Raw genomic sequence first — 23,105 nt, forward strand, 5'->3', positions numbered from 1 at the left:
TCTCTTTTGCAATGATTGTAAAAGCCTCATGCCATTTTTAAAGAAATACACTCAGATCTTACATCACTTGTGTATAGTCTGTTTGTCAAAGCCGAATCCCGTGCCCACCTGGCCAGAATCCCTAGTCCTGCAGAACAGGGGACCCCCGCAAGAAACCCCAGTCCGTGACACCTATGAACCCCACTGAATATAGGATCATGAGAAAACGTTTAAACCTAAGTGCCCTAGGGACTCCTGAAGAGCTGGATAAACTACCTCAGGGTATCCAGCCCCTACTCATAGCACACCCTATGTAGGGGCTCAATATCTTCCCTCTGTCCTCAGTGACAACTGGACACAGTTCCCAGCCTCCTCAGAGCCAGTAGTGTTCATGACTAGTTCTGGCTACTGGAGTATGTGGCAAAGAGAAGGGCCTTAAGGGAAGAGGACACAAATACAGGCAAAGCAGCCCACATGGGCTGGGTAGAACAAAGAACAGAGGTAGGTCTCTGGAGTTGCCAGCTTGGCTGCCACATTATCTAAGACACTGTCACCACTGACCATCCCAGTACAAGACTTTGAGGAAAGGGTATAAAGAATATATAGGGACAGATCCAAATGAATTGCTACTATACCTTGGATTCCTAGTAGACAGAGACAAAGATTTGCAGAACCTGCCAAGAACAGGTGTGGCCACATCCACATCATAGGTGCACCTGGCTCTCACCATACACAAATACACCTAGTCAAAAAATGCATTCCAAGCACTCGGAAAGGGCCCTGGCTGGCTCAGCAAATGCTATTAGATGATGTTAACTAAAAGTGAGATCAGGGGTTGGAGAAAAGGCTCAATGTTATAGAGGCTTGCTGCACAATCTTTACAAGGACTGGAAATTTAGATCCCAGTGCTCACATGGCAATTGGTGTCTCACACACCTCTAACTCTAGCTCTAAGTAGTGGCATTCTGGCTTCCAACCAAGCTGAGAAAATATAAGTTCCAAGTTTAGGGAGTTATGATGCCTTAAAGGACTGGTGGAGGGTGACAGAAGGACACCCGACATGTTCCTGGCCTTCACAGGCATACGCAGGCACAGATGACTAAATCTTGAAAAGTGAGGTCAGCGAGAGTGAATGTGTCATAACTGATCATAAACGCTCCCCAGAGCTCATGAGCTGGGTGCCCAAGGCAGCAGTCTTCACAGATGAAGCCTTGGGAGATGATAGGATCACATGACTGACAAGCTCATCAGCTCCTGGCTAAATGGGCTAACAAGAAGCCACAAACACTAGGATTGGGCTGTGTCCTTTAAGGGTGTGTTTTTCCGTAGCCCCTTCTCTCTCTCTTTTTTTTGCTTCCTGTCACATGCTCCCAGTATACTATCCATGCCAAAGGGTCACTTACGTCCTTGAAAGTCTTCTCCTCAGCTACTTTGTCACAATGATGGACAAATAACAAATGGAGATCTTAAGTAGACCACTATAGCTGGAACCTGCTAACGGGCTGGTGGGAAGAAGGCCCACAGAAGAGCCATGGAGCCAGACTTGGTATCTGCATACTAATGAGCTATGTATGGTTTCAGGACAGTGACATCAATGGATTTTACAGCGTGCAAGTGATACTGTAAACCATTTTTACAAACAAATGTATTCTTTTTTCAACAATTACGCTGGCCAATGGTAGTATTAAGAACTCTACCAAGTATATAGTGGCTACTGGCTATGTCTTTTGACAACTTTATATAAGTTATAGTCACTTGGGAAAGAATCCCAACTGAGAAAGACACCTCCGTAACCCCGGCCTTCAGGCAAGTCTGTGGAGTATTTTCTTCATTAATGATTGGTGTTGGTGGGCACCTCTGTGGGTGGGACCGACCCTGGGCAGGTGGGCCTGAGTTATGTAATAGCGAGTAAGCCCAGTAGGCAGCGTTCATCCATGGCTCTTGCTTCAGTTCCTGCCTTAGTTCCCACTCATAAAGGACTATAAATGCAAGCCAAATAAACCTTCTTGTCCCCAAGGGGCCTTTGGGAGTGGCGCTGCATCACAGCAAAAGAGAACTTAACTAAGGCAGTGACTGTGCCCTACCCTCACCCCTGCTTTCTGTTCTCCTGAATCCCACAGCATCTCTCTTCCTGTCATCTGCTGGGGCCAGGGTGTCAAGAGATAAGAGACGTGGCCTTTCAGCTAAGAGCACAAGGCCTGTGGGACAAGGGTATGTGATGGCTGCCTGTGACCACCACCCTGACTAGATGGAGACACAAAGCACGCCTCTGCGTGGGCCTTCGAGAATGCTCCAAGCTCCTCTCCTACACCAATGGATTCCAGCAGTTTGTATAGACCTAAGCACTCTGTTCTGTTAGTTTCCCCAGTGATAAAGTCAACTTGAAGGAGCCACAGGTGAGTGAGAAGCAGCACTCAGTTACTCAGTGAATTCCTGAGTCTGAGCAGCACCATCGCATAGACTTGGGGCCCAAGTAAAATAAAGAGAAAAGATAGTCAGAAAGCACAGGACTTCTGCTCCGGCTCCAGCCACACTGCTCTTGTTCACCCACATCACACCTGACTGACGCCTCTGTGGAGCCTGGCTAACACAAGGAAGGACACATGCAGACCTGCTGTGTTTACTGGGACAGACCCAGGAGCCCAGTGTTCCAACTGCTGCCCAGGTGACTTGTCACCACATCCAGGACAGCCTCTACCAGCTTCCTCTGTAGCAACAGGGAGGACCGAGATCAGCCTACCTTGATGTCTTGCTCTGCAGTGGTCACAATGCCCTCCCTCATGAATAAGCCATAATCTTCAAAAAACTTTGCGTATTTTTCAGCATCTTTTTTACTCTGGTCAATGAAGAACTTGATCAATCTCTGCTGTAGAACATCCCGGAGTTTCCTACAGAATACAAGTCACTCACTGTGAACAAAGCTTTCTGTCAAATATGGGGCGGGGGAGGGGGTTGGGGGTGAGGGGTGTGGATGGGGGCACAATAGAAATGAGCATGCACCAGAAACTGAAGGTACAGGCAGGCACACCTGGAGCCAAAGGAAAACTATAGAACAAAAGAGGCAGTGTGCTGCCCCCTAATGGGAAGCTCAACAGGACACCCAGCAGGAGGGTGGCAGTACAAACTGACAATCCCTCAGGACAATCAGCAGGGACATCTCAAGGTGTCTACCTTGAGCACCTGCAGGGATTACATATGAGCAATGAGGAGAGAGGCCTGCACTGAAGTAGTGACATAATCGTGACATAGTGACAAAATCACTATGAATAGGCTCAGGGTTAAAGCGGATCATACTGAGTCGACCAGAATCGTCACCTAACAGTCCTAGAGCTAGGAGCAAAGGTCTGCTCTAAGAAACCAAACCAAACCAAACCCAGGAAAAACCTGGTGGGATGTTACAGCACAGTATGTACACTTGGGAAGACTGGGCATGCACTGCAGAGCTTCTCCTCTTTAGGTCACTGCATGCACTACACACTGCATAACCTGGGACACACTAAGCATATTACATGTACACTGTTTAACTTGGCAAAATGTCACTCTGTAATCAGGACATTTTTTTACTGCATTATCCGTAAAGGCAATCAGGATCAAGTGCAATGAAGTGGGTTTTAGTAAAGACCGGTGACTGGGGGCTGGAGAGATTGCTCAGTGGTTAAGAACACTGAATGCTCTTTCAGAGGTCTGAGTTCAATTCCTGGCACATGGTGGCTCACAACCATCTGTTGTAGGATTTGATGCCCTCTTCTGGTGAGTCTGAAGACACTGACAGTGTACTCATATACATAAAATAAATAAATTTTTCTCCCTTGGTCTTCTCTGTATAGCCCTTGCTGTCCTGGAACTCACTCCATAGACCAGGCTGGTCTTGAACTCAGAAATCCGCCTGCCATTGCCTCCCAAGTGCTGGGATTAAAGGCGTGTGCTACCACTGCCTGGCATAAAATCTTTAAAACAAAACGAAACAAACCAAAACAAACCACAGTCACTGTCTTAGTTAGGTTTTCTATTGCTGTGATAAAACAGAGCCATGGATCCCAGTGCCTGGTGTGGCTGGGTCAGCACAAGGGGCCCAGTAAGGCTTGGCTTGTTGAAGGACAGGAATCAGTGCAAGGGCAGTTCTAAACCAGAATAATATGAGAATATGATACATACTGACAGGAATGGATTGATCCCTGACTAATATGGGTAATCAGTACATACTGTAGTAAATATTTTTAAAATACTACTGAATACCACAGAAAGGGGTTGTTTAGCATGTATGTATCTCTGAGTTCAATCCAATACCACCTAAAAAATCCATGACTAAGATACTGAAAATTTGCATCTACACTCTTCTAAGTAAAGCAGCACTGGAGTTGGGAAGGCAGCTCAAGGGTAGTGTGCTTGCCTGGCAATAACCAGTAAAAACAAACAAAAGCAGAAGGAAAAATCCCAAGAAACCAACAATATGTGTGTACCAGGTCACATACCTGCACATGATCCTCACTGAGAGAGCAGGAGTCACTGAATAGAGAGAAGCCGTAAAGATTTCCCTTTACCCAAGTGTCAAAGTGAACACCACCCACCAAGAGGGCAAGTCAAACCTGCCCCACCGACAGGAAAAGCTCTTGTGTTCTTTCCTGGGAGCATCAACCATTTCCAAGGGAAGGGCCACTCTACAGAGTGACTGGCCTGATTGCCAAGGGAATCCCTCTGGGAAAGGCAGGTGAGCTGAGGTTATCTCCTCTGGCCTCCATGGGATGCTGCCACCAGGAGTAAAGGACAGACCGGTTGGCAACCACACAGTGAATGAACAGAACCAGACAACAGATAGCTCCCACTGTGGTGACTACTTTCCCTTCTCCAGGAGAGAGAGGGTCACAAGACTTTCTCAAGAGAGAAACCAACTCTCCCTTGAGATTCCAACAATTCTCTGGCCACAGCTACACAATCTCAGAAATGCTGAAGTGTAAGGTATAGGATGTTGGCTGGAGTAGACCTGGTGCAGCTAGCTGCCTGAGCCGCCATGCTCCCAATTTTCTCCAGTCCTTATTTTCCCTGTCAGCTCCTTCTCTTCTCCACTGTTTAGCTCTGTCTCCCAGGAGACAACATCACAAAAACCTGAGGGGATAAAGCTACAGATCCAGTGGGGCTTGAGGACAGACAGTGGCAATGATACAGCAAGGCCAACTGCAGGTTCTGAGGTCCTACTGGGTAGAAAGAAATCTTTGTAGGTTGGTGACACCCCAACACACAGAGAAGAAAGTGGCACCAGGAAGACAACAATGCCTCAGAAGGCCCGAGCAGACCTCTCCCAGTTGAAGCCCCAATTCTCTCAACACTCTGAACAAAGCAGCCCCTTCTTCGAAGGTTGAACTCAGACTGGCCACAGGCAGGAAGCAAGTGCTGGTTGTACACCTCTCTGCTACTTAGGCACCAAGGGACAGAGTGCCTCAGGGCCGGAGACAGCTCTGAGTGGACATGAACATGACTGCTCAGTCAGACAGGGCACTGAAGCACAGCCAACTCAGCTCTAGGAGTCTAAGAGCTGTGTCTCCCCAGGCCTGACCTCCTAGTTTAAGAAGAGTATCACAGACCCAAGCCAGCTATATTCTTGGTTCTAGGGTGACCCCTGCCTCATCCAACTCTGAGACATGGTGCCTAGAATCTCCCCAACTATGGCCATACCCAGGCTGGGTGGCAGGGATGAGCCATCTCCCAACACCGTAATTCTTAAAAGCTAGTCCACATGTTGGGAGCAAGGCAGCTGTGTACTTTCCAGACATTCAGAGCCCCCCCACACACATGTACCACCCACCTTCCCCACCATGGAGCCTGGAGCAGCCCTGCATAGCTGGTACCCATTCTCCATGTGGGGTTAGCAACATCAGAGTGGGTTGAGGAAGAGGACTACATTCTTTCTTCACTCACTGTAATTTGTATCTAATGGGAAAAGTAACTTATGCTCTGAAGAGCCTGGATAAATAAACAACTATGCAGTTATTACAAGTGCTTCCTAAACATTACTTGAAGCTGAGGCACCCGAAAGAGCAGGCCTCAGGCTGTCCCAGCATAGTGCCACCATTTCTGGGTTCAACCTCAGCAGCTGCCCAGCCCAACCCAAACTCTTCCTGACTACAGAATGGCTTGCTCAGCAGTAGAGGTCAGAATACCTAGGTCATGGAGGGGTCCTGCCCTCAGACCTCTGAAAAGCACACCTGGGGCAGAATCAAGTCAAGCTCAGCCTTCATAAGAGTGCCAGTTTCTGTCTGGGCTTACCGGATGAGCGCGCTCTCCTGCAGAAGCTCTCTGCTGAGGTTCAGGGGGATGTCCTCACTGTCGATCACACCTGAGAAGACGGAAACATTAGAACCCCTGTACCAAAGGGACCTCGACCATTACCAGAGGCCTTCACATTCTGAACTGGCTTTTCCTCACTGCCTGGCCTCATGGGAGCCATGGGTGGTAAAGGAGGAGCAGGAAGGGCAGGGGAGCACTGCTCCTCAGATCTGTTCAGGGGCAGTGGGCACTACAGCAGCCCCAGGGTAAAACCCTTTCAGAGCAGGACTGGCACACACCAAACACATCCCAATATTCAACTCCAAAGTATTAACTAAGGTACTATGTAGTCTCAGGACTCAGTGACTGAGACCTGGGTCATGTAAAGACTTTGTCTCAAGAAAAAAAGAAGAAAATCATAAACTATATCTTGGATAGTGCTGGTCTTGTGCTATGAAAGTAAATGCTGTACTCTTTACTGAACTATAATCTCAGGCCCAGGACAATTCATGCATAAATCTGATATTCAGGCCAAATTTCTAAACATGAGAGAACAGCAGGTCTCTGCTTCCAGAGGCACTGAGCTCCTTCCCTGCCCGCCCATGCAAGTCCTGCTGGGTGAGGAGGGTTTGGGACAGTGGAAGCCAATGAAGTGGGCAGCACAAGGACACATGGCCATGACACTTGGAACCCTGGGTCACTGTCCACAGCACAGAGCCTGGGTGTAGGCAACAGTACCTCGAACGAAGCGCAGCCACTTGGGCAGTATATCCGTAGCCTTGGTCTGGATGAGGACCTTGCGGCTATACAGTGCCACGCTGGAGGCCTGCTCCCTGCTCACATCAAACATGGACGGTTTCTGGGAGAAAGGAAAGTATATGACCAGGTGACACCAGCTGAGCCCACCAGATAAGGGAAGGACTGAGGACAGCACCTCCCTTGGCCGCATGGATGATGAGCCCCAGGGGTGAGAAGAATGGACACAACTCCTCCAGTGTTGGCTCTGCTGGAATCTACAAGTGCTCTGGAGAAGGTGGGGCAGCCTCCCCACACCATACCCAACAGGGGACCTCAAACAAGTCTTATATGCCCCCAAACAGAGTTACAACTTACTAGAAGTCAGAACCAGCAAACCATGGCTTCAAGGCCAAAGTCAGCATGGGTTCCCTTACCACCACTGCCAAGATGGGGCCTGTATTTATTTAATATACATGAGTGCTCCATCTGCTTGTACACCTGTGTGCCAGAAGAGGGCATCAGATCACACTATAGATGGTTGTGAGCCACCATGTGGCTGTTGGGATTAAACTCAGGACCTCTGGACCACTGAGCCATCTCTCTAGCCCCAGTTCTTACTTTGTTTTAAGTGGTTGTAGGAAAAATCAAACAGGACTATCTCCCGACACAGGAAGACATGAAATTTGGGCTGTGGCATTTAAGGTTCCATGGACCAATGAGGCCCTCTCACCACTGCAGCAGAGTAAAGTCCAAAGCCTGCGCTCTGCCTCAGTACTGCAGTTGCAGTGTAGGCTGATCTAGGAAGTCCCAGCATCTCTGCTGATCCATGGGTAGCACGGGTCTTATCCAAAATTGCAACTCATGGTTAGGGAGGGCAAAGGCCAACCCAGACCTTTTTGAGAGCAATATAAGCTGGGTGCTACCAGGGTCTGCTGAAGTGAGGCAGGGGAATAGCCCTTGACTAGGCTTCTGTAGTATGGACCTGGCGGAACTGTTGTTGCTGCTGCAAGAGATAAAAGCAGAGGGGAAGCGGGAGTAGCAGGAGCCTGAAGAAGCCACAGCCCTGCACCACAATGGCAAATATACACTGGCAAGTCTATGCAGCTCTTCTGAGGGAACCCCTGGGTATAGACACTGTGAATTATCCATAACCTTTGGCTTGCCCAGAGTTACACAGTGACCAGTGCAGCACCTCACCATCTCTGGCACATAGAAAATGCTGCGGATGTTGAGTGGTGCGTCCGTCTTGTAGTGCAAAGTGAAGCGGGGCTTATCATAAGCCTGAGCAATATAACGGTAGAATTCCTCATGCTGAAATTCACTGATGTCCTTTGGGTCCATCATCCAGATGGCCTGGAAATTCATATCAAAGGGGAAGTGTCATGTTAAAAACACATTTCTCAGTGACTGCACAGGACCCAGACTCATGGACAGACCAGCAGGGACTAGAAAGTCCCCACATTGATAGTTCCAGCATCGGTGCAGGTTGAAGGTGACGCAAGGGAGATGCAAAGGCTCTGAAGTAAGAGCCCCTCTCTGTGACAGTAGGTTGGGAAGGACTAACCAGGGGACCACACAAGAGTATACTTAGCAGAGATAATGACACTGTCCAATAGGCAAGCCTGTAATCTATCCAGGAAATGGAATACTACTCAGTCACAAAAAGGAACAAGGCTATGCCTGATAGAATGTAACTCCCAAGCTAGGCAAATGTACAGATGGAGAAAGGTGATTGTAGCTGTAAGGTTTGAAAACGAAAACTGTTAGTGTGGACATGCTTTTCAGGATGCTCAAAGTGTTTAAAGCCAGCTGGCTATAAAACAATTGCCACTCACTAAGCTGGGTGGAGGGGAGCACTTTGTGATATGTAGTTTATACTTCAAAGAAAACTGCCCTCACCCCATAACTCTGATCTCTCCTGTGATTCTAAGCAATTCCCCCACCCCCTTCATCTTTGCCTCCACATCCTTGAGAAGGTTTGTATAGCTGTCCGAGTCTCACAGGCAGCCGAGGGCCTCACCTGCAAAGTGTTAATCCGCTTTCCATTAAGGTACAAGGGGAAGCTGACAAAGTTACTGTACTTTGTTACCACATCTGGAGGAGAAAGAAGCACAGTGAAGAACGACGGTCTGCCATCCAGGGAGGGCTTGCCTGCTCTGTGCAAGGGAGGTAGATGATCAGGTCACCACCCGCTATGGGAACATGACACCACCTGGTGGCAGAGAAGCTGTGCTCTGCAGAGCTTTCAGTGTGACAGCCAGAGAGAGCCTACACTGGCTAGAAGCTCTCACCTTTCCCCAGCTCCTGCCCAGCAGGTCAGAGTCCCAAGGCCACATGGCATGACAGACTTCCAACCCTAGCAGGCTCAAAACCACAAGGGCTACATAGCCCTGCCATCAGGACTCCACAGATATGGCAGTTGAGTGGGGGAGCTGAGTTCTCTCCTGACCCTTATATGCTGTGCCATGCCTCTTATCCAGGCGTGCCCACTTTGCAGGCCTGGCTGTCCTCACCTTGCACCCGGGACTCGCTGGCAAAATCTTTGCAGTCTGACTTGAGGTGGATGATTATTTTGGTTCCAGGTCTAACTCCTGAGGCTTCGGCAATTTCAAACACTCCAGAACTAAAACATGAAGGAGAGTAAAGCCAGTTGCACAACTTGCTGCAGCCCAAGCCCTGGGCGGCCGATTCAACAACCACTTCCATGGGGTTTTCACAAGAGAAGCCCACACTTGACTGTGGAAATGGAACGAAGACTGCCCCATTATTCCCTGGTTTCCTTTTTTTTTTTTAAAAAGATTCATTTTATTTATTTTATGTGTATGAGTACACTGTAGCTATATAGATGGCCATGAGCCATCACGTGTGTGGCTGCTCTCTGGGCCCCCTCCGCTAGCTCCGACCCCACTTGCTCCAGTGTAATTCACTGTAGCTATCTTCAGACACACCAGAAAAGGGCATCAGATCTCATTACAGATGGTTGTGAGACACCATGTGGTTGCTGGGATCTGAACCTTCAGAAGAGCAGTCAGTGCTCTTACCTGCTGAGCCATCTCACCAACCACTACCCCCCACCCCCGTTTCCTTTTTAAAATAAAATCTTTGGCCTTTAATTCCAGCACTTGGGAGGCAGAAGTAGGAAGATTTCTGAGTTCGAGGCCAGCATGGTCTACAGAGTGAGTTCTAGGATAGCCAGGGCTACACAGAGAAACCCTGTCTGGAAAAACCAAAAAAATAAAAATAAAAAACTAAAACAAATAAATAAATAAGTAAGTAAGTAAAATCTTGTTAAGTTGCACACTGAATTCAAACCCCTCCTGCCTCAGCATCCTGCATGCAGGGATTAGATGCCTGGGCCACCCTATCCAGCTCTGTAGCTCTTGACTCTTGGCAGAATCCCTTGTGCACTTCACAACTGCTAATGGCAAGGGGACCTCCAAGGTGAGCAGAAACAACGTCAGAGCTGCCCCTGCTCTGACTCCAACCCTGCCCTGCGTGCTGTGCAGCGCCTACTATGGACAGCTCTTAGGGAATTTGCTAAAATACAGACTGAAAAGGGGTTTGTTCAGCTAGCACCCTGGCCTGCAGACCTCTGCGAGGCTCTTACTTTACTTGTCCATAAGACTTTGCTAATTGGCCCTTAAACCAACAAACACCCATCCGACCCAGAAAGACTAATGCTTTCTCTCATTTATGGATATCAGCTTTGAATCTTCAGATGTGTGTTCATTCTGGAATACCAGAGGTCAGGGAACTAGTAAGGAGCCATGGGCAGGGTGAACTTCAAAGGAGGTGAGACACAGCAGTGGCGTAAAGAGTTAAATAGGGATAGGGCAGAGGAGGGGGTTCAGGGAGGAGTAGCTAACACTAAGGACATTTCTAAAAAGTCATGGAAATCTATTGCAGACACTTCCTAAAATGTGCATACACACATACAGAGTTTAAATGCAGTTAGCCTATGATGAGCAACATCCTGCTTGATTCACAGGATGACAAAAAGTCCAGTGCCAGGGATAGGTCACTTCTAAAGTTGTTAGCTAGTGAGGTTCCATAGACTCCACCCCAAACATTAGAGATTACTGCCAGTGCTCTTGGGTACCCTTCAAAATTTATGGTAAGGGCTGGAGAGATGGCTCAGCAGTTAAGAGCACTGGGTGCTCTTCTAGAGGTCATTAGTTCAATTCCCAGCAATTGAACGGTGGCTCACAACCATCTGTAATGGGATCTGATGCCCTCTTTTGGTGTGTCTGAAGGCAGCAACAGTGTGCTCATATACGTAAAATAAATACAATCTTTTTTTTTTTTTATTTTGAGACAGGGTTTCTCTGTATTGCCCTGGCTGTCCTGGAACTCACTCTGTAGACCAGGCTGGCCTTGAACTCAGAAATCTGCCTGCCTCCTAAGTGCTGGGATTAAAGGCGTGCGCCACCACTGCATAAATACAATCTTAAACAACAACAACAACAACAACAACAAAAGTTTATGGTAAGATCTTAGTACTGAAGACACAATAAACTGAGTCAAAGAACATGGAGAAATCAAGCTGGTACTCAGTTTGAAGCTTCATGCCTTGCCTGCTTTCACAGTGCTGTATACACTCCCAAAGGAAAAAGAATCGTCATTTAACCAGCTGCGAAACCTGTAAACTGCAATGACTACCTAGGCAAAACATGCCTGCTAGCACAAAGGTGTCACAAATGTCCTGGGAATAACCAACTAGACTTATGACCTGTTCCACAAGTTGAAACCCTTACCTGGCACAATTACCAGTGCTAAGAGCCTGTGGGCAGACAGATCATAGGCCCTAGGGGAGAAGCTAGTAGGAATACTTTGCTAAATGAACACAGTATTAGACTGACTTCTAATAACTTAGTGAGAGCCACAGATGAGTGCGTCTGCCACCCCTCATCAAGAAGCGTTTGTTTCCAATGTGTGGTCGTCTGGATGAGATCGGCCCTACAGCCTCACATTTGAACACTTGGTTCCCAGTTGGTGGAAATGTTTAGGCAACATTTGGTGGTGTTGGAGGGGTGTCACTGAGGGCAGGCTTGGAGCCTTCAAAAGATGTGTACCATTCCCAGTATACCCCCTCTGCCTCCTGCTTTTGGAATGAGACGTGAGCTCTTGGTTATTCCTGCCACCATGCCTTCGCTTTACTATCAGTGACTTTAACTCTCTAAAACCATCAGCCCAATTAAATGCTTTCTTTTATACCTTTTCTTGGTTGTGGTGTTTGTCACAGCAATAAAAAGACACAGTGGATAGCAATTAACGCAGAGACCTACAAAGTACAAAGAAGGAGAGACCATGGAGTGCTCGGCCACAAATGGGAGGTCTGTACTACACCCCTCCTCCCAAGGCTCTGGGATCAAGAGTGGGATGGAAAGGCTAGAAGAACCAGAGGCAGAGGATGACTACAAGGACAGAGTTTTCTGTACACAGCAGGTCAGTTACACAGATGAATCCACAGTAGATACACAGCATGTACAAGACCCATCGTCCAAGCCAGACAAAATCCCAGCATGGAGCCGAGAGGTGGGCACAGTAGCTAAGGAGATACTTGGAAATTGAGAGCTGTTTAGAAAGTGAAAATCACTTTTCAGGTCACCTGGCTGTTTGATCACTCTCCCATGAAAGGCATATATCCAAGAGCATATAAGCAGCACAGGTTGAACTGGATGTGTTTTTAAAAAATTAGGACACAAAGTTGAAAGGGTTGGGAAAGGCCTGGGAGGTGTGGAGGAATGTGATCAAAATACATTGTATGAAATTCTCAAAGAACTAATAAAAAACCGAGAATATCAGAAATCAAGTTTGGAAAAAAAGAAAACCCAAATTTGTCTTAGGCCCCATTCTCTTCAAATGCAGTTTGAATTTATTTCAGTTTACTACTCTGTCAGATATCACCCCAAATAGTGGAGAACTATCTGAGAGCATGCAGCCCTAGCTGGACAGACGAGGGTGACAAGGTCAGCCCTGTCTTGGGAAAGGCCCCACACAGACTTGCCTATAGTGAGAATTTGGGTTTCTTTAAAAACCCAGTCATGTTATGCAAATGTTTTTGTTTTAACCCCAGGTGTGGGATATGGGGCTGCTTCAGCTTGTCCATAGTCATTAACTATGACTGGCTTGTGCTCTAGGAAGGGCCGTGGGTTTTGCCAGCTGCAGGCAGTTTAATTCTGGGGACTCTGGAGAGGGAATAAATGCCAGAGTCCTGACATGGCTAGGAGGTGCTCAAAGAAGACAGAAGAAGGAAGAAGACAGCTGCTACTGGTCCCGGCTGCTGCGCTTGTTATTGCTGGACTGCTGGGTACTCTGACATTGAAGACTGGACTTGCCCCTAGGAACTCAAGGCCAATATCAGCAGGAATTGACCTAAAGAGGTCTCTTTCCCCGATTCCCCTCTAACCTTCTTTCTCTTCTACCTGGTGTTAGGGGTTGTAAGGGATTGAGGTAGAATAAGGGTGGGAAAGGTGGCAGAGGTATGAGACCCCAATAAAATACAATACTGGCCTCCACTGAGCTGGGTGTGTCACTGCTGTGCCAAGGTTAGAAAGCTTAAGAGTCAGGAGGAAAAGGGGGTTCCCACAGCACTAATGAGGGGCTAGCTTCAGGCAAGGGCACCAGAGGGAGCCCTGTTCTTTCACTGCACTACCAAGAGCCCGGACCAAATAGTACAGCACAGAGCACAATAACCCATGCCCTAGGCCATCTGGGTTCCCAAAGCAAGAGTCAGGCTTCATATAAACAGCCCACAAGATGTACAACTGCATCTTAAGGAACTCCAATTCTTGGATGCAATGGTGCACATCTGAGATCCTAACACTCAGGTGCTGAGGCAGGAGGATTTTTTTGGGTTCAAGGCTTATCTAAGCTATACAGAGTATTTTAGAATAACCTGTGTTAAATATAAAAACCCTGGCTCAGCACTTCTAAGTCAACTCTTATCAAATGCATGATGATAATGTCTAGTTTGCATGCCAGATGACACTAGCCCCTGAGTGCCATGAGGGAAAGGGACATTGACAATGTGAGTGGGCCTCTTCTTACTTACCCATCTGAAAGCCACTGGTAACCGGGGCTCTCTGGAGCTGCTGAGCGAGAATAGACTTCAACTTTGTCAGCCACCATGAAGGCTGAATAGAAGCCCACTCCAAACTGGCCAATGATCTTGCTGCTGCTCTCTGCCTGGTTCTGCAGTGATTCCAGGAAAGCCTGTGGTGCAAAGACTGTTCAGAAGGTGGCCCAAACCACCTGTGTTGTGCTGGGCAGGGTCCTCTACCATATGCCAAGAATGTAGTTAGCAAGTAACGAATCCTTCTCTACCACCTTACATTCTCATAAAGGACTAAATCAACCAAAGCTGGAACAAGATGCTCAAAACCATCCAGCCAGGCCCAGGCAGGGATAGGGCTGTATCCTATTTACATTGCTCATTGCCAACTTCAGGTTATACTGGATAGGGAGAGAGGCAACTTGCCCTTGTGGGTCAGCAGGCCCAGTAGGGCTGTTATAATTGTCCTGTGTGTCATGTGTCCTAGGCTCAAAACCTTTCAGGAAACAGTACAAACCCAGCACCACTGTCTCTTGATGCCCTGGAGTATAGTCCCAGGACCAGCCTACAAGGTCCATGGATGCTAAGCATCTTGTCTAAGAGCAGTTTCCTATATAATCTACACTCCTTACCCCAATCCTGAAAACCATTTCTACTTATGGTACCCAGAGTATAAATAGAGTGTACTGTTTAAAGAATAAGTGTGTCTAGGGCAGACACTTTGGGGCCACAGAGGATGAGCACATGCTTCTGTAGAACACCCCAGTGCTTAACTGCCACTCTCACACTGTCACTGTCAACTGCTCCAGCCTAAGCCAATGCCCAGAACAGCCTGCAAGCATCTATCTTCAGCACACATGCAACATGGCAGCTTCCAGCATATCTGGCTAGTGTGATCAATAAGCTGACTTTACATCTCATTTTAATCCACTTAAAAGCAGCATGTGGGGGCTGGAGAGATGGCTCAGCGGTTAAGAGCACCGACTGCTCTTCCGAATGTCCTAAGTTCAAATCCCAGCAACCACATGGTGGCTCCCAACCATCCGTAATGAGATCTGATGCCTTCTTCTGGTGTGTCTGAAGATAGCTACAGTGTATTTACATATAACAATAAATAAATCTTTTAAAAAAAAAAGCAGCATGTGTAGCTCACAGCTGGTCTCTGAGACAGTACAGACAACCTTACACAAAAACTCCACAAGGAACTTCATGTGTAGAAGTCACAGCACAGAAAAATTTTAAAGTAGAATTCTTGTTTAATGCTTTGGCTTATCAAAGGCACCATTTACATAGAAAACACAGAAACAAACAGAAAAAGGGCACAGGAACCAGGAGGCAGTGCAGACCTCTGGCCTCTGCCTTAGGCCACAATGGACCCTGCTGAGGATCCTAGCACCTATTCTGTCACACTGACAACAAAATGACCCCTAATAGCTGTCTATCCTCAAAACCACTGCACCTGTAAGCAGAGTGGCTCAAGATCAAATGCTGCTTAGGAGAAGTGGCCGCCTCTGCTGAGTGTGTGGGTGGGTCAGGCCTTGTAGCTGAGGGCAAATGGAGTGGATCCTCCTGGACATGGACAGGCAGGCTTCAGCATATCTGTTGCTCACGCTACAGCTCTGAGCAAGGTGACTTCTGCTTCTGTTTAGCATGAGACTGCTAACAGACACCTGTCTATGGTCCCACAGCACCTATCCTAGAGCGGAGGGGCTCTGGACTGCACCTACCTTTGACCCCGATCTGGCGATTGTGCCAAGGTTGGACACCAGCTCCTCCTGTGTCATCCCAATGCCAGTGTCCTGAAGAAAGAGATATTGTCACATAGAGACTCTGTGTAGCTAGGCCAAAGCACATGGACAGGACCAGGAATCCTGATGTCCTCCCTCTGTGATCCTGGCTAGGCAGGTTCGAAGCACACCACAAGCTCATTGAAGAGTCCAGTCCTGTCAGTCCATAGCACCAGAGAAGACCTGAAAGGTTGGTTGGAGGACTCACCACTGAAAACACCTCAGGGCTAGAGTGCAGTTCAGCTCATTTGTGGGGGTCCTGGGTTCCATCCTCAACCCCAAACCATAAGAGCAATCAATCCCAGCAAGGTACTGAGTCAACAAGTCAAAAGGTGACCATGCAACTCTCATGACCAGTACACCTGGTCACACACCTGCCTGGCTCTGACCCATCCTCTGGTGGCTCTTCTATTCAGAACAATGGAGGCAGTGATCCTAACTGTTGGGTCCTGTGGCCCCACAGAAGAGTTGCAGCTGCTCTAGGAATTGCACTGGCCAGGGGGCTACAAGATGTCCTTCCTGCCTCGAGATTGTCTGAACTGCCCCCAGAGGGCTTGAAACAGGGTCTTTCACTGAACATGGGACCATGACCACAGTGACTTGGGGAGGAAAGGGTTTATTCCACTCACAGTTCCAGAGAACAGCTCATCATCAACAGCAGTGAGAGCAGGAGGCAGGAGCTGATAAAGAGGCCATGGAAGGGTTGCTCGTCATGGCTTGCTCAGCCTGCTTCCTTAGAGAATGCAGGAAAACCAGCCCACACCCACAGTGGGCTGGGCCTAGCCTCATCAATTGCTAATTAAGAAAATGACTCACAGCATTTTCCAATTTAGGTTCCCTCCTTTTAGATGACTGTAGCCTGTATCAGGTTGGTATGTAGCCCAAGCTGTACTGAAACTTACTATGCAGCCCAAGTTGTCCTTGAATTTGTGATTCTCCATAGTTTCTCCAGTGTTTATTTTATTTTATTTTTTCAAAGATTTATTTATTTATTTTATGTATGTGAGTACACTGTAGCTGTACAGATGGTTGTTAGCCTTCATGTGGTTGTTGGGAGTTGAATTTTAGGACCTTAGCTTGCTCTGGTCAACTCTGCTCACTCAGGCCCAAAGAGTCATTTATTATTATGCATAAGTATACTGTGTCTTCCGACATGACAGAAGAGGGCTTCAGATCTCGTTACAGGTGGTTGTGAGCCACTGGGATTTGAACTCAGGACCTTCAGAAGAGCAGTCAGTGCTCTTACCCGCTGAGCCATCTCAGCAGCCTGTTTTTATTATATATATATGTAAATAATATATATTTATTTATTATATGTATCATTTATATATATATATTATATATATAAATAAGAACTATTATGGGTATATGCCATCTCAAGCAGACACAATGGAACTTTCAATAGATCCCTTAACTTCATGTTGATGATATAAAGAAGAACACGGACTTTCTGCTTTTAACTTACTTTGCTTTCTTCCCAGATTGATCTGTGCATAGAGTTACCACACTCCAATGAAAATATCCAAAGGTTTCGTATGACATGACAAACTGACAGAAAGAGAGAGAACCTTTTAAAAGAACTAGTTGGAGAATGTATACTGGCTTACTTTGAGACTATTTATAAAGCTGCAAAGGCAGCATGCTCTGGGCACCCAACTGACAGAACCCGAAGGGTCCGTGCACACAGCAGCTAGTGCATTTCTGAGCATGGCTCCAAGATGTTGGGATGGGATGGGAGTCTTACACCTCACACACACACACAATTCACTTCAAAGCATCACAGGTATGAATGCAAGAGCTAAAGTAACACTGGGTTGCATGTTACCACGCGCGTGTAAGCATGTACGTACACACACACACACACACACACACACACACATAAATAAAAGGTAAATACATATTTTAAAAACAGAGAAAGGTGTGTGCCACCTCTGCTCAACTCTTCACAGGTTTCTTAAAGTCTCAGTTCCCATGTAACTATAGGCTTCACTGAATATCCTGAAAGAAATGATAAACTTGGCTGTCTTAAAATGTAATGGCTGACCCAAGGGTAGCCCCACCTCAAAGAGAGCCTGTTTAGCACACGTAGGCTCTGGTTAAACCCCGGGCCTCCACAGTTCTCACTCTTCGGAGACCACTGACGGAAAACAAAGGTGAGCCATAGCCTTTTGAGTAACTTTAAATTCCCTTCTCTTCTGCCTGGGACTCTAAGATCCTAAGGCAGGTTAGTTAGTGAGTGTAAGAATACTCAGAACAGGAAGGAAATGGTCAGCTATCACTGGAGTCCAGCCATAACTAGAATGCAGTCCTCCCCATGTCTGGTCACCAGGCTGTTTCTTGAGAAAGAGCTGGGTACTGTCAGGACAGAAGTACCTGGATGGTGATGGTGCCCTTCTCAGCATCCGTCTGAAGGTGAATCTCCATTTCTGGCAGCACCTGGCCTTCACACACCAGCTTGTGCCGCAGCTTCTCCAAGGCATCACTGGCATTGGAGATGAGCTCTCGTATAAACACCTAGGGAAGGGGAGCAAGAGGAAGGAAGATGAACGAATGGCACCAATTGAGACCTGGCTGCTGAGTTTGTAATGGTGACAGCTGATGACCGGCACACAATACCCAGTCTCCCATGGTGGGTGGCATCTCCTCAGCACATGCTCTGTAGCTAATCTTTCCTTTCAGGATGTTCAGTGAAATCTGTAGTTACATGGGAACTGAGACTTTATAAAACCTGTGAAAGAGATGAGCAGAGGTGGCACACACCTTTAAGCCCAGTACTCAGGAAATAGAGGTAGGGAGATCTCTGAGTTCCATGCCAGCCTGGTCTATAGATTGAGTTCCAGGACAGCCAGGGAAACCCTGTCTGGAAAAAAAATCAAAATAAATAATAAATAAGTAAAATAAACCTGTGATGGGCCCTTTCTTTTTTATGGAGGAGGGGAGGGGGCTCCAGACAGGGTTTCTCTGTGTAGCCCTGGCTGTCCTGGAACTCACTCTGTAGACCAGGCTGGCCTCGAACTCAGAAATCCGCCTGTCTCTGCCTCCCAGGTGCTGGAGGCGCCACCACTGCCCATCGATGGGCCTTTTCTTAATTGACTTAACAGGATGGTAAATGTTCCCCAAATAAGTCTCTCCTACTCTGTGAAGAAAGAGACACTGGTAAGCCAGGCCCGGGAGCAGAGGGTGTAATCCCAGCTACTGAGGAGGCTGAGGCAGAGGACTGTGAGTTCAATACATGAATGCAAGGAAGCCTTGGTAAACTTAGTAAGACCCTATCCAAAAGAAAAAGAAGGGGTGGGGTGGTGGGGAGGCGGGAATAGAGGCAGAACAATGGTCCAATGTACACAAAGGTGTGATTCAAGCCCTACCACCACAAACACAAATCAACCGCTTCATTTCATCTACTGGGAATCAAACACTAAAGCCTTGATCTTCCTTAGAAATGGACGTCAGAGGCCAGGAAATCCTTGCAAGGTCTGAAAGCACCCTGATTCTACACAGAGCTCAAAAGAGCAGACAAGGAAGTGGGTAACATGAGACCAACAGGAGTGTTTCCTGAGATTCCTGAATTCTGTAGAATGGGTACCAGTCTACTTTAGAACCTTGGCTATTACTGAGAGCAGTGCAAGCAGCAGTCTTCCTCCCTCCCTCCTTCTTTCCTTCTCATGTCTCAGCCTCCTGAATGTTAAATCACAGGCATACAAACAGCCCCTGTTGGTAGCATTTCTTTTGGCTTTTTCCAAGCCTTGCCACTCCTATATGGGTTTTGCTATTGCTGTCGTTGCTGTATTTGAGACAAAAATTTCACTGTATAGACCAGGCTAACCTAAAACTCATAATTCTTTTGCTTTTGTCATCCTAGTACTAAGATTATGTGCATGTTTCTCAGCGCCCAACAATGAATGTTAATCTCCTCAAAAATAATGTCTAAGAATTAGATTCAGGGATACACATCTGTAATGCTAGCGCTCAGAGCTGGATGTGGGAGAAGTGAAGGCTCAAAGATTAGAGAGCTGCCATCTTCCAATATGAAAAGCACCAAATGTGCCTGCTCCAGGCCTTTTAGCCAAGGTGTATTGCTCTTTTGGTCACATGCATGCGAGTCTACAAGAAAGGTGCTACTGTGAACATCAGGCAACAAGCACTGGTCAAAAAAGGAATGCCCCTTAAGTGTTACTGTGGCCAACCTCCAAGTCTACAATCTCAGCTAGTGCAACAAGTTCAATGCAAGATTGCTGCCAAGGGAGCCAGTGGACATACTGAGCAATCTGAGAGCTGAGACAGCTTCCTGAAATGAGTGAAGGAAGATGATCAGGAAGCCAGAGACAAAGCACCTGTGTTGAACCAAAGTGCCAGCCTGCTGCACCACTTTGTAAGGACTAACAGGAGGAGCCTGAGCTGCTAGATTCGTGGCTTAAAGTGCTAAAAGAAATGAAAGCCCTAGACCACACTAAAGGAAAAAAAAAGCTCAGGACAGGCCAGTAAGGGCACCAAGTATGTAAAGGTACTTCTGTCTGATGACCTATGCTTGATCCAAGGACTCACATGGTAGAAGGAGAGAATCCACTGACTGCTCCATGAGCGTTCTTGAGCATGCACACAACACACACATAAATGTAAGAAACAGCTTTAAGTGCAAGGTCAACCTTGGCTACAAAGCAACACAAGACTGTATCTTGAAAAAAAAAAAAAACCAAAAGCCAAAAACCAAGGAAGGTTTTGTATTCCTCTCTAACCTGTACCACACAGGTACAGCCCTGCAAGTTCAGCTGAAGTAGAAAAACACAAGAGTTTCAAAGCACATCAACAGTCCAGCTGAAACAGATCAAAGTAGGTATCTATGCCAGGATTGGGGAGATTTAAAATTATCAGCAAAATTAACCCCCAGAGTTGATCTATGAAACCAAAACAGACCCTGTAAAATCTCCTTTCATTAGTGGATTCAGAGTGGGACTTGCCCTCAGCACAAGCCCTCTTCTAACAAGCAGAGGACTTGGACTAGGCACTTTCCTAGGATAGGACGGGAGCAGCCATGGTAGACCCATGACTGGCCTGGGGAGCAATGACATACATCCTACCTCTTTTTCTGAGTACAGGGAACGGGCTACGATGTCCAAAAGTTTCTTTGTCTCTGCCTGGAACTCATGTTTGGAGACAGAACCTGGTAATGAATCACAGACACAATCAATAAAACTGCATTTCCATTTATGTGGGAGAAGATGCTACTACATAACTTCTGAAATGTTTAAAGCTCTGACTTTTAAACACAGAGGGATAAGAGAAGTGGACATCGAAAGAATCTCTCTGAAACTAAAGGGCATGGAGCAAATCTTTGGTCATAGAGGGGCATGTGGGACACCCCTCAAGGCAAACTGTGGAGGCGGAGTTCCCACAACGTGTGCTTGGGACTCAGACTGGCATTAACAGTGTACAGTGTACTCTTCAAAAGCATTACTCAAAAGCCGATTGTAAAGCAGCTTCACTTCTCAGCATCAACAGTCTGTCCTTGACCCTGTCAAAAGCCAGAAGTGCAGCCCCTGGGCCTAGAGATGGTCTTCCTGACCCACATCAGCTGGGTCAGCATTCCCTTTCTGTCATGATCACCAGTTGGCAGCAGAGGGGCGAGCCGCAGTAGGGAAAAGCCAAGGGTTGCAGATGACGTGGTCGCCGGGCTTACCCTGCACAGCCTCAGTGTTGCTAATGATGGAGTGCAGGGTCTCCTCCTTGTCTTCAGCTGCCTGTGTGCTGTAAAATTGTCCTGCATGGATCCTTGAAGTCAGACTTTGTGTGGGGACCCTAAACTGGACTGTGGTCTTCTGAAGGTGCAGAACTGGCTTTCCTGAAAAGACAATCATGAAAAACAGGTGAGAATATTTTAAGGCAGATGTCCTAGCTCGCTTACATTGTGTCTAGATGTCTGGCAGAGACCACAGTGGATCTGTCCATCCCATGCTTGTGAGGATGAAGGCACAGCAGCTGTAGCAGTAGTCTTGGTAGCCTTCCCTCATATATAGAATGTCAAATAAATGTACTTTACCAAGAGGTACTTTACTGATCTATGTCTAGCCAGGAAGGGACTCAGAATTCCTTCTGTAACTTCCTGGCAAGCCTAGTGAGTCTTGAAACCTCAGGCACAGAACTAGATGTGAGGTGTCTCCACTTGGTGGGGGAATCAGCCTGCCTTTACTGCCACAAAATCTCTGCAGAGTTTATAGTTCAGCCAGATGGTGAACCTGACCAATACCACTCCTCAGCTCCAAGGGCCAGCAGGCAGGGCACTGGCATTGTTTAGTAGGCCTTCAAAGAGTAAACATGTGAGTCCCCAACAACTGGATTGGGGGCTGTCTCTGACTTGGACTGCCTTTTGGATCCCTTACTGTTAGCTGGGCTGCTTTGTCTGGTCTCAGTGGGAGAGGATTCGCTTAGTCCTGATGAGACTTGATGTGCCAGGGCAGGTTGGATGGTGGGTCTCCCCTTCTCTGAGAAGGAGAGGGTAAGTTGGGAGAATGGAGGAGGATGGGTTTGGGAGAAGAAGAGGGGGAGCTGGAATTGGGATGTAAAGTGAATGAACTGATGAAAATCAAATAAAATAAAAAGTCAACATCTTAGGGATCCACTGTCAGTCCTCAAGAGGTCTGTGTGAACATCTAGACTGGAAGGAAACACTCCCCTGCCAGCTATCACTCCTAACTTTTTGTTTTGTTTTGTTTTTTGAGACAGGGTTTCTCTGTGTAACCCTAGCTGTCCTGGAACTCAGAAATCCGCCTGCCTCTGCCTCCCAAGTGCTGGGATTAAAGGCATGTGCCACCACTGCCCGGCCACCCTTAACTTCTAATACATGTGAGGGAATAAAGAATATCCAGAAATGAGTTTATTTTAAAAACAAATATATCTGGGCCAGTGAGATCGCTCAGCAGGTAAAGATGGTTGCAACCAAACCTGAAGGCCTGAGTTTAATCCCCAGAACCCACACTATAGAAGGAGAACCAACTCCTGTTGTTGTCTGACCTCCACACATGGCAAATGAATGGCCACACATACAAACGAATATACATATAATTAATTTTTTATTATTTTAAATAATGAGCATGCATGTCTCTGTGTGTAGGTCTTTTATACACACCAGGGCCGGCAGAATAACAATCCACGAGGCAAGAAGGAACTACCTTCAACACAACTCAATAGCTGGTGTTTTCAAACTTCTAGAGCCTGACGTGGGGCAGTTTATAGTAGGCATAACTTCTAGAGCCTGACGTGGGGCAGTTTATAGTAGGCATATGTATAGCATA

At 47.1% G+C, this 23,105-nt stretch overlaps 1 protein-coding gene across 1 annotated transcript in view; it reads right to left on the reverse strand.

Moving 5' to 3' along the window:
• The window catches only part of Trap1 (TNF receptor associated protein 1), a 34,817-nt gene that overhangs the window by 7,134 nt on the left and 4,578 nt on the right, over positions 1-23,105 (reverse strand). Inside the window, exons 2-12 of the mRNA XM_031361007.1 lie at positions 21,494-21,655; positions 20,895-20,977; positions 18,193-18,333; positions 15,760-15,831; positions 14,033-14,193; positions 9,492-9,601; positions 8,999-9,072; positions 8,176-8,331; positions 6,979-7,099; positions 6,241-6,310; positions 2,720-2,867 (exon numbers count right to left, since the gene is read on the reverse strand). Of these exons, the coding sequence (XP_031216867.1) occupies positions 2,720-2,867; positions 6,241-6,310; positions 6,979-7,099; positions 8,176-8,331; positions 8,999-9,072; positions 9,492-9,601; positions 14,033-14,193; positions 15,760-15,831; positions 18,193-18,333; positions 20,895-20,977; positions 21,494-21,655 (1,298 nt within the window). The remainder of the gene's footprint in view (positions 1-2,719; positions 2,868-6,240; positions 6,311-6,978; positions 7,100-8,175; positions 8,332-8,998; positions 9,073-9,491; positions 9,602-14,032; positions 14,194-15,759; positions 15,832-18,192; positions 18,334-20,894; positions 20,978-21,493; positions 21,656-23,105) is intronic.

Source organism: Mastomys coucha, unplaced genomic scaffold, assembly GCF_008632895.1.
Source record: "Mastomys coucha isolate ucsf_1 unplaced genomic scaffold, UCSF_Mcou_1 pScaffold12, whole genome shotgun sequence".
In the NCBI taxonomy this organism is placed as follows: Eukaryota; Metazoa; Chordata; class Mammalia; order Rodentia; family Muridae; genus Mastomys; species Mastomys coucha.